The sequence below is a fragment of the Monodelphis domestica genome, chromosome 5 (assembly GCF_027887165.1).
Source record: "Monodelphis domestica isolate mMonDom1 chromosome 5, mMonDom1.pri, whole genome shotgun sequence".
NCBI lineage: Eukaryota > Metazoa > Chordata > Mammalia > Didelphimorphia > Didelphidae > Monodelphis > Monodelphis domestica.
In genome coordinates, this window is record NC_077231.1 from 113223038 (window position 1) to 113235540 (window position 12503).

The following is a 12503-nucleotide window of genomic DNA, read 5'->3' on the forward strand; positions in this document are numbered from 1 at the left end:
CAACATTATGATTTAGTTTTTCCATTATTTTATCTAGTCCTTGAACTTTAGTCAAGGATTTCACATTTCAGAATGCCAAGAGTTAATATTTATAGGCAGTATAAAAATGGTTTGATTCAGAGCAGTCTCTACTCCAGAGGAATTATTAAGCACTTAATGAACTATGCTAGGTATTCCAAGTTGAGAGGCAAAGTAAAAAAGAAGAAATTGTAATTGCTCAAATGGAAAAACAAGAGCTCTCTGTCAAATAATAGGACTAGGAGATCCTCCTGCATATCATCTTGTCCACCTATCAGCCTTCAGAGAGAACATAACCTATCTCAGAAGTATGTCTAACATATTCTTCAAAATCCTCACAAGAGGCTCTCCATCAAACAGTCATTAGTCTGATAATTAAGTTTTCAATGTTTGGACAATTTATAAACTAGTTTTTGCTAGACTAAGGACCTCTTACCAGAATAATATTTTTGAGTGTATAAAATACATACAAAGAAATATAAAGGAAACCAATTATATTGAAATACATTAAAATTTTTTTTTAAGTTCAGAAACATCAGGTTAAGAACTCCTGCTTTATAGTATCAGTATCTCAAAAACAGATTCAAATTATTTGGGGCCTAAAAGCCCCAACCGTACTAAGGTACTTGATTTTAATATTTGTTGAGCAATTTAGGCTGAATCTTAGGGAAAACAACTGTGAGAACTGGAATCAAAGAAAGCATCTTCCTCATCTATGCAGCAGAAACAAAGTAGAGACAGAAATGTTACAGAAAAGGTCTTAGTCCTTCCCAATGCTAGTGTTTCCTCTGGGATTACCTCCAATGTATACTGTGTATGTCTCATGGCTGTTATTGCTCTTATTAGAATATATGCTCCTTGAAGGTAGGAACCAAGTCTTTGGCTTTTCTTTGAATCCTCATTGCTTAGCAAAGTGCCTAACAATCCATAGCAGTTATTATGTCCCTATGATATGCCACACACTGTATTAGGCAGTGGAGATATAAAAAAAGTTAAAGGCAGTCTAAGCTCTCAAGGAATGATTTATTTAAAACGTGACATTTATTCCAAAAACTGAAATGAGTTAGCCGCATAGCACTGAGGGGAAAACCAAACAAAAACATTCTTCACTATACAAGAATGTAAAATGAAGTTACAGATTAATAAAAAGAGTCCTTAATATACAAACTTACATAATGACATATTCTTGATGCAGCCCTTGGTAGGAAATGCTTAATCAGAACATAAAATGACAAGTTTATTCTATTCTTGCAGTTTTTTATGTAGCCTCATTTGTTTCCGATTAGATTGAATTTAAACACAAGAAGAGTAGCTCAATTTATCAATGAGTATTTTATTTAAAAATTTTTTTTATTTTTAAAATATTTTTTCCATGGTACTTATTTCATCTTTCCTTCCCCTCCCCACTCCCAGATCTAAAAATCATTTCCACTGGGTTATACAAATGTTTTCAAATGCCTATTTCCATATTCATTTTTGCAATAGAGCAAAATTTTAAAACCAAAACCCCCAATCATATATACATATAAACGTGTTAAGTCATTTGTTTTTCTTCTGTGTTTCTACTCCCCCAGTTTTTTCTCTCTGTGTGGATAGCATTCTTTCTCATAAATTGCTTGGGATTGTCTTGTATTAGCAAAGTCCATTACATTGTATTGTTCCACAGTGTTTCACTTTCTGTGTATAATGTTCTCCTGGGTCTGCTCATTTTACTCTGCATAAGTTCCTGTAGGTTCTTCCAATTCATATAGAAATCCTCCAGTTCATCATTCCTTACAGCACAATAGTATTCCATCACCATCATATGCCACAATTTTTTCAGCCATTCCCCAATCTGGGGACGCACCCTCATTTTCCAATTTTTTGCCACCACAAAGAGTTAATGAGCAATTTAAACACCCTGGACCAGCATTAAATAATGTGTGACCTCTTCTCCTCTTAATGCAGCTCTTGGTTGGAGGGGGCAGTAAGTGTAAAACATTTGAGCGGTAAAGTTAAAAATGATTTTGAGGTGAGGAAAAGGAGGAGTGGTATTAAAAGAGCAACAGGCAAGCTCAAACAGTTTGAATCCTTTCAACATGAAAAAATCTAGCTCACATTTGTCAAAGGGAAGGATTCTGAGAACTTTCTACCATCCCTAACTACCCCATCCCCACCCCAGATTACCAAAGGAAATGTCACAGAGGATTTCCACATAGAAATGTGAAACTGAAGTCTAATGGGAGAGACAACATGCAAACAACGTTGTAGAGACAAGGTATATCCAGGACGAGGAGAGGGAGGGTACTTTGGAGAGCTGGGAGAGGAAAAGAGAAGGGGGAGAAATTAAAGACTTCCAAAAGTCAGTTTTGGACAGTTTTTGCGTTTAAGGTATCTATAGGACTTCCAGTTCCGAGGAATGATAAATGTTAAATTAATGCTGGTGGATGATGCACATTAAAAACTTTGAAAACCTTTAAGCGCTATACAAATGTCAATATTGGTTGTTGTTATGGACAAAGAAACCGGCCCAAAGCGGCGAAGTGATTTATTCAGAGTTCCGCCGGCAATGAACCGGGAGAGCTTGGGATCAGACCAGAGTCGTGACTCCCAGCCCACAAGACAGATAGACCTGCCCCTGCAGCAGCCATAGAGCTGGGAGGGACCCGAATGCCTAGAGCTCTCTATTCTCTATGGTTAAAAAGGTGGCGAACGGAGACCAAGGAGATGACGCCACCCGTCCTATGCTCCACCCCCGCCCCGCCCCCCCGGACGACTTCCGCTCGACTGGAAGGTGGAAGGAGAGTAGGAGAACAGAGAGGAGGGCACCTCGCGCTCTTGGCTGCAGAGAGCGTGATGCGATCGGTCAGCTACGTGCAGCGAGTAACCTTGGAGTTTAGCGGAAGCCTTTTCCCACACGCGATTTGCCTCGGCGACGTCGACAACGATGGGGTACATTGCAGCGCATGCGCGCACTGAAGGAAGTGGACGGACGGATGACGTGTGCAGCGAGGAGGCGGGAGGGGGAAGGGAAGTATGGGGCTTGGGAAGCGAAGTATGGAGCTTGGGAGGCATGCTAGGGAGGTTGTGCGCATGCACCGTCTACTCACGTTGTATCGCGGGCCGGAAGTGACTGAATTGTGATACCTAGTCACTCATCCCCCACCTCTCGACCCCTCGGGTTCTTTGTGAGGGACTTTAGTTTCTGCCTTCAGTAGGTTCTTAATAGTGTTCGTTGGAAGTTCTCTCGATGAGATAGAAGCTTCTTTATCTTGTATTTCTATATCTTTTTATCTTATATCTGCTCCCACGCAGGAGAGTAGTAAAATCATAGGTAATAATATAACTAATACGTTAATACGGAATATGTAGTTTTACGTAGTATATAATACGTAAATATAAAACGTTATATATCGCGTATGTATATTGTATAAATCCGTAAGTATATAATTATGATACGTAAACATAAAATGCAAGATATTACGTAAATTTTTAATAAACAAATAGTAATAAGCAGTAGTGCATACTAAGTGTGCTGAATGCACAAGACTGAAGGAGGAGGTGGCATTTAATTTGACTTTAAAAGATAGACAATACCTAGACCCAGAAGGGGATGAAGGCCTGATACTGGAAGACCGGAGTTCAAATTAAGTTAAAGTTACTTCCAAACTTTATGACCCAGGGCAAGTCACTTCACTTCTCCTGTTTCCTCATTTGCAAAATAAGGCTAATGATAGTATCCACCTGACTAGGTTGTTGAAGGATTTCAATTCAATAAACTTTTATTAACTGCCTATTATGTATCCCCAGGTCCTGGGCTAAGTGGTAAGAGGAAACCCTCAAGGAACTTAGTCTTATGAGAGAATATTTATGAAGTTTGCAAACTTTAAAGTTATTTTATGTGTATGTTGTATGCATATATATATACATATATACATACATATATATATATAACCTATGAAGCTATGAATAATGAGAGCTAGTATATATATACTATATATATACATAGGTTTGGGGAGACATGTTATAGTGGAAAAGTCCTAGGTTCAAATTCTAAGTCAGCTTATCTGTATGACTATAGGCAAGTCACTTCCTTCTGACCTCCAGTTTTTTGTTTCTAAAATGAGGGAATTGGACCCTAAAGACCCATCTGATCCTTTCATTTTATAGATGAAGTGAAATTACTTTCCCAGAGTAACTCATCTAGTAAATAGAAGAATCAGGATACAAACCTAGCTTCTCAGACTCCAAATCTATCACTCTGTGTTTCTATTTCACTATGCTATAGTGAATTATCCCTCTTCCTTTCCTTCAGTCTATTGGCTCCCCTGGCTTACTTCAAGACTCAGATGAATTCTTTCCAGTTCCCACTCCCACTTTACTAGTGCCTTACCTTTGAGATTGCATCTACTTTACATTAAATTAAATTAATATATGTATTTTTAATTTTTAAAATTTTAATTATTTTAATTTTATTTCATCAATTTAGAAAGTTATTCCTTAGTTACAAGAATCCTATCTTTCACTTCCTCCCCACACCCCACCTTTCCCGTAGCCCACAAATGCAATTCCATTGCGTATGTATTTTTTAATATATAATGGTTTGCATGTTGTTTTCCCCCATTAGAAAATGAGCTTCTTTTGGGAGGAACCATGTTGTTTTTTTCTTTGTAGTCCTCACTTTAGAACACGCCCTGGCATATAGTGAGCGCTGAATAGATATTTGTTGACTGAGCAAAGAGGTATGAGCAGTTTATTTGGGGGAGAATCACCCAATTTGAGCTGGATCATTGAATGTGCTGCTAGGTGTTCCCATTCAGAAAGCCAAGATTCAGTCTTATACCCTCTAGCAGATTGCCCTCAAAAACCACAAAACATAGGAGAAGGGGAGAGCTTTGAAAATTGGGGGCAAATCCTATAAGGACTTCTTTAGTGTTGCCAGTTTGTTTTCCTTTTGAGGTTATTTATTTATTTTTAAACCCTTACCTTCCATCTTGGAATCAATACTATGTATTAGTTCCAAGGCAGAAGAGTGGCAAGGGCTAGGCAATGGGGGACAAGTGACTTGCCCAGGGTTACACAGCTGGGAAGTGACTGAGGTTAGATTTGAAACCAGGACCATCCATCTCTAGGCCTGGCTCTCAATCCACTGAGCTACCCAGCTGCTCCCTCCATTTGAGGTTATTTAAAGTGCCATAGATTTTTAAAAAATAATTCTTAATAAACCACAGCTTATGAGTTTTGTACTTTTTTGTACTTTTATATTGATAAATTATACTTAGTTTATATGTTTTATAATATAATTTATGGTAAATTATATTAATATTAGAGAAACTTATTGGTGATTATGTTGGCCACCTTTGTATTTGGGGCAAATAATGAAGGCATTCTTCTGAAGGAATCAGAGAAGACTTTGAAACCATTTTCATCTCTTGTCATCTCTAGCACAAGAGACCAATGGAAAGGTGCTTCTGAGATCCACTGTGAATTTGGCCATGACACAGTAGGGAAGACCTGTAGACACTGAACCTCCCCATTTGGGAGCCTGTTCACCACTTGAGGGTGCCAGACACACAACTCATGGAATTAGAACACAAAACATACCTTTTCCCTTGTATCCCTTTATCCACTGTTCTTCCCTTCCCCCATGATGATCTTGGCAAAGAGGATTAGCCTTTGAAAGCTATACTGTAGGTAGGTTTTATTTTTTATTTTGAACTAAACAAACTCCAAATAAAATGAGCATTCTCATATATATGTTGCGTAGCAATAAATGATTGCAAATAAAACTGTGGATTTACTCTAGAGCTTGTTTTTCTTTAAAAGTTAATAATAAATTCAATATGTAACTTTAAAACTTGTCCTACTTGTATATGATTCTCCCTGGCCTTTCTTGTGTTCCAATTTGAGGAGGGAAGCCTAAGTATATGTCTCTCTGTGACCTTCCCTCCTCCCCACAGTTGAAAAGAAAAATCCTTGTAAGCAAACAAAACCAATTCCCACATTGTTCATGTCCAAAAATGTTATCTCATTCTGCTTTGTTCTTATATCTCTCAAAGGTGTATATCTTTTTTTTTTAAAACCCTTACCTTCCATCTTGGAATCAATACTATGTATTGGTTCCAAGGCAGAAGAGTGGTAAGGACTAGGCAATGGGGGTCAAGTGACTTGCCCAGGGTCACACAGTAGGAAGTGTCTGAGGCCAGATTTGAACCTAGGACTTCCCATCTCTAGGCCTGCCTCTCAATCCACTGAGATACCCAGCTGCCCCCTAAAGGTGGTATATCTTAAAATTGTTGTAATTGTATGAATTCTTCTGGTTCTGCTCACTTTGCATCAGTTCCTTAAAATCTTTTCCCCAAATTTCTCTAAAACTTTGTTTCTTGCAGCACAGTAATAATATTTTATCATTTTCATATGTTATAATTTGTTCTTACAGTTCCCAGTTTATGGATACCTCTTTGGTTTCTCATTCGTTGCTATCACAGAACATCTTTAATCATCTAGATCTTTTTCCTTTTTGTTTGATCACTTTAGCATATAGACCTAGTAGTGGTATCACTATGTCTAAGGGTATATACACAGTTTAATAACTTTTTGTACATAGTTGGAAAATGTTTTTCAGAAGAGCTCGAGCAAATCACAACTTGAATATCCACATGTCTGTTTTTCCGTCGCTCTGCCAACATTTCTAATTTTCCTTTTTTGTCATCTTTACCAGTCTGATAGATGTGATATAGAACTTTTAAGTTGCTTTAATTTGCATTTCTATGAATTACTAGTTATTTGCAAAAATTTTTATGCAGTTTTTAGATAACTGATGATTCTCTTATCTGTTTTATCCAGTTAATCCAGCACAAACTTCCAGACTCACAAGACATTTCAAACTGGATATCCCACAATCATTTTACACTTAACATGACCAAAACTGAACTAATTTTATTTCTTCTTGAGCCCTCCCCCTTTCTGTCTTTCCTCTTACTATGGAGGGCACCAGCATCCTTTCCATTTCCTGGGTTCACAACCTACGTTTACTTTCCACTCATTCCTCCTCCACATGTCCAAGCTGTGGCCAAGTCCTGTCCATTTGAACTTTTGTAACATCTCTGATATATGTATGGTTCCCCCACCACCACCTCCAATTTCTCCTCTCTTTGTACTGCATCCACACACACTTGCACTATTGCAACAACTTGCCGGTCCATTTCTGCTTTGAGTTTCTACCCATTCTCAGTCTGTCTTCCATCCAGCTGTCAGTTTTTTTCCTAAAGCACAGATCCAACTATGTCATTTCATATTTAGTAAACTCCAATGGCTTTTTATCATCCCTAGGATCAAATAGAACATCTTCTCTTTGGCGTTCAAAGCCAAATCTTCTCACCATAAAGTTCTCTGTAATCCAGTGACACTGGCTTCTTCTCAAACAAGATAACCTTGTCCTAATTTAGAGTTTTTACTCGTCGTCCCCCATGTCTGGAATATGCTCAATTTTCATCTTTGCCTCTCTACCTTCCCCACTTCCTTCAAGTCTCAGATAAAAATCACTTCTCCAAGAAGCCTTTCCCATCCCCTCTTAATGCTAGTTCTTTCCCTTTATCTTCACCTCATCCTCTCTCTCTCTATTTTTTGTTCTCCGTATATATGTATATATTTATATGTCCATTTTGTTCTGCATATATATTTACATGTATATTATTTTGTTCTACATATGTATATTTTTTAGGTTATCTATACACATTTTACCTGTGAACTCCTTGAGAATAAAAATTATTTGGCTTTGGGGGGTATTTTTTGTTTGGTTTTGTTTTTATCCCCAGGGTATAGCATAATGCCTCACACTAGTAGCACTTAATAAATTCAGATTGCTTTGACTTTCAGGTTGTTTTTTTTTATACTTCTCAAATTTCTAATAGTATCTCTTCCTTTTTCTATCCCAGAGATACATTTGATGTGAATTTTTATGTTTAATTCATGTATCCATTGGGAGCATATTGCATTATATGGTGTAATGTGTTGTTCTGAAATTAATTTCTGGTTGACTGCTTTCTAGTTTTCCCAACAGTTTTTCTTAAGACTATGAAGTATTGAATCCAGTAGCTGCGGTTTTTAGTTTAAAGCACTAGTATACTAATTTTATTTGCTTCTGTCTATAGTGTACCTCATCTGTTCCACTGACTTCTCTATTTTAACCAGTACTTAAATCCTTTTGTTGATTACTGCTTGAGATCTGGTACAGCTAATCCTCCTTTATTCCTGCTTTTTTCATTATTCTCCTTAAGATTCTTTACCTTTTGTCCTGCCAGATAAATTTTGCTATTACTTTTTTCTACTTTAATAAGATAATCCATTAGTGATTTGGTCAGAATGGCATTGAATAGGTAATATTGTCATTTTTATTATATTGGCTCAACAAGCAATGGATATTTCTCCAGTTATTTAGCTCTGTATTTCTGTAAAGTATATTTTGTAATCTCCCAAATATTTCATACATTCTGTAATTATTTGGAATAAAATATCTCCTTCCATTTATTCCTGGGGTTTTGTTGGAAGTATAGAGAAATGTTAATGATAAGTGTGAGTTTATTTATAGATTTGCTGAATGTCTTTATATATCTATATGTTTTCTAAAGTTATTTAATTTAATTTTCAGTTGATTCTGTAGGGTTCTCGAAGTTAATCATTATATCATCTATTTCCTCTTTTTCTATGCTTATTGCTCCAATTTTTTTTCTTTTCTCATTACTGTGTAGCATTTCTTGTACTATATCAAATAATATTGGTAATACACATTTATTCCTATCCTTTTCAGTATTATGTAATAGAAACAGGTGTTGAATTTTGTCAAAAGGTTTTTCCACACTTATTGATAAATGATTTTTATTGTTTTTGTTATTCATATATTGGTGAGTTTCTTAATATTGAACCATCTCTGCATTCTAAGTATAAATCCACCCAGTAATAGTGTACAATCTTTTTGATGTATTGTTGCAGTATTTTTGTTAATATTTTTATTTAAAATTTGTGAGTCAGTATTCATTAGGGTCTGTAGTAAGGGTCTACCATGATTTCATAGATTTAAGGGCATCTGTGAATTTAATTTGGAAACTATTAAATATTTATTTTTACTAACCTCTAACTGAAATTTAGGATTGTTTGCAATTATGTATGTAGACAACAAATGTTATTTTGAGAAGGGGTCCATAGGCTTCATCAGAGGGCCAAAAAAGAACCATGACAAAAAAAGTTGTTTCCTTATGATTGTTTTCTTTCTCTGTTTTGTTTCTCCTTGGCTTAAGTATCAAGACCATATTTCTGTCATAGAAGGAATTTGATAGGATTGCCTCTGTTCCTATCATTGCAATAAAAATATATAATATTAGAATTAATTGCTTTTTGAAAATATGATAAAATTCACTTGTAAATCCATCTGATCCTGGGGTCTTTTTCTTTGACATGTAATATATTCTTGCTCAGTTTCTTTTCATTTCTTTCCTTTTTGAAATTAGGCTATTTAAGATCTCTATTTTCTTGTTCTTTTAATCTACGAATTTTATATTTTTTGTATATACTCATCCATTTAAACTAACTTGTTAGTTTTATTAAAATAGAGTTCAGTAGAACACTTTCTTATAATTAAAAAATTCTTTATTTGTTGTGAACTTGTTTTCATTTTTGATGCTGGAAACTTGTTTTTCCTCTTTATTCTTTTTAATGTTTGTTAATTTTTCCTGACTAGAATATAAATACTTCATTCTTGTATAGGCCCTTTCAGTTGCACAAATGTATTTACCTTTTAATATTTCTCTGACTCATATCTTTGTATTTCAAAGTTATTACTCATCTCTGGTCTTTTTTTTATCCACAAATTCTTGAAAGTCCTTCTATTTCATTAAAATCCATTTTTCCCTCTATAGAATTAAAATCAATTTTGCTGGATGTTATTCTTATTCATTGTATGCCTATATTTTTTACTTTTTGGAATATTGTATTTCAAATTTTCTTCTCCTTTTTAGAGATAACTGCCAGATCTCATGTAATCTTGCCTCTATCTCCTTAGTTTGAACTCTTTCTTTCTGTATGCTTCAAAATTTTTTCTTTGACCTCTTGAAAGCTTGAGTTACAACTATGTGTTACTGGGATTTTTGTTTAGGATTTTCTTTCAGTTGGTAACCTTAGGATTAATTTTAAAAATATTTTTTTACCAATTCCATAAAAAATAGTTTTTAACATGTTTTCCAAAATTATAAGATCCCAATTGTCTCTTTTCCTTCCATTCTCCCTCCCTGAGATGATAAGCAATTTGATCTGGGTTTTATATGTTTGATCATGTAAAAGATATTTTCATATCGATCATGTTGTGAGAGAATACTTATAAAACCAAAACCCCAAATAGAATGAAAAATAGCATACTTTGATCCGCATTCTGTGAATCTTAAAATTTCTCAGACTTGTGAATCTTAAAAATTCTCAGACTTTATTTCAGAAGATTTTATTAAGCTAAACCCATTTTAAACAATGAAGGTACTTGATCAGGAATATGAGAACTCTAACATTACTCCACCCATACTTAAGCATACTTTAGGGGAAGATAAAGTTGTAAAACTCCTTACTGAACAATGGAAAGATACCCAGCCCATACTTAAAGTAAAGCTAAAACCCTTAAGCTGGGTCTATTTTTTGGTCTAATACAAAAAGGTGCTAAGTACCTATGAAGGTCAAATTAATCACTAAAAGGTCAAGCAAGTTTAGCAAGAGGTGTGAGGTTTTAGTCTACCCAGAGAAGGTGATATAACAAGATGTGAATTAAGTAGGGTCAGTCCTTTGGAAGACGTCTACTGTGATTGGTAGATGTGAAAATTTAGGGGAGGTGACAAGAGAAAATTTTCTTTAAAAGGAAGGAGTTAAGGGAGTTAGAGGTAGTTCAGCTTCCTGAGCTAAACTGGAGGGTCTCTCTGAACACTAAAGTTTTGCTTGGAAAGATCTTGTGGTGAGTGATTAAAGACTGACTTAGTTTTCTCTCCTAAAGAGGAAGGCCTAGGCCCTAACCTTCCTATTATTTCCTCTTTCTCTGTCTCTCCCTTTCTTTAATTCCTTCATTTGTATTAATTAAAATCTCCATAAAATCCAGCTGAATTGGGTATTTTCATATTTGGGAATTTTTCCCATGGTGACCACTTATTTTTTTATTTAAACCCACATTTTCGCAGTCTCAATTCAGACTCTTTCTCTAGAGATGAATAGCATTTTTCATCATAAGTGTTTCAGACTTGTCTTTGATCATTGTATCTCTGAGCATAGTTAAGTCTTTCACAGCTGGTCATTGTACAATATTGCCGTTGCTGTATATAATGGTTTCCTAGTTCTTCTCACTTTACTGTGCATTAATTTATGTAGACTTTTCCAGGTTTTTCTGAGGTCATCCTGCCCACTATTTCTTAAAGCAAAATAGTATTCCATCATAATCAGTTTTTTTCAGTCATTTCCCATTGATTCTAATCACCTTAGTTTTTAATTCTTTGCCACTAGAAAAAGAGCTGTTTTAAGTATTTTAGTACAAATGAGACCTTTTCCTTTCCTTTTCTTTTCTTTCTTTTTTTTTTTGGTGGGGAGGGTGAGGAGATAATGGTTTTACTGAATCAAAGGGTATGCACAATTCTAGATGACCAGAGGATTCTGACCATTTTACTAGGGCTGGACATTCATAATTTATTGAAATATATGTAGGCCTTTTTTTTTGTTTTTGCTTAGAGATATAGGTTTCCTTGACCTGTTTCTCAAGTCAGTTCTTTTCTTTTTTTTTTTAATTTTATAGTATTTTATTTGATCATTTCCATGCATTTTTCATTAAAGACAAAGATCATTTTCTTTTCCTCCCTCCCACCCCCCCCCCCCCCCCCGTGGCCGACGCGTGATTCCACTGGTATCATCTGTGTTCTTGACTTGAACCCATTGCCATGTTGTTAGTATTTGCATCAGAGTGTTCGCTCCGAGTCTTTCCTCTGTCATGTCCCCTCAGCCATTGTAGTCAGGCAGTTGCTTTTCCTTGGTGTTTCTATTCCCTCAGTTTGTCCTCTGCTTTTGGATAGTGTTTTTTTCTCCTTGATCCCTGCAGATTGTGCAGGGACATTACACCACCACTAATGGAGAAGTCCATTATATTCGATTATACCACAGTGTGTTTGTCTCTGTGTACAATGTTCTCCTGGTTCTGCTCCTCTCGCTCTGCATCACTTCCTGGAGGTTGTTCCAGTTCACATGGAAATCCTCCACTTTATTATTCCTTTGAGCACAATAGTATTCCATCACCAACATATACCACAATTTGTTCAGCCATTCCCCAATTGATGGGCATCCCCTCATCAAGTCAGTTCTTTTCAATATAAGGTACCATATATTTTCATTTTTTAAATAACTCTTTAAAATATTTTTATTTTCAGGTACAAATTCTCTCCCTCCTCCCATCTATACCATATGTTTTCTTATATTTTTAATGAATTATGGCTTTT

The 12503-nt window shown here is 35.6% G+C and overlaps 1 protein-coding gene across 1 annotated transcript in view; it reads left to right on the forward strand.

The window, feature by feature from the left end:
• The first annotated feature begins 1367 nt into the window (after nucleotides 1-1367).
• The window catches only part of ITFG2 (integrin alpha FG-GAP repeat containing 2), a 29552-nt gene continuing 18416 nt past the window's right edge, over nucleotides 1368-12503 (forward strand). Inside the window, exon 1 of the mRNA XM_001372914.4 lies at nucleotides 1368-2949. Coding sequence (XP_001372951.4) covers nucleotides 2668-2949 — 282 coding nt within the window. The 5' untranslated portion in view covers nucleotides 1368-2667. The remainder of the gene's footprint in view (nucleotides 2950-12503) is intronic.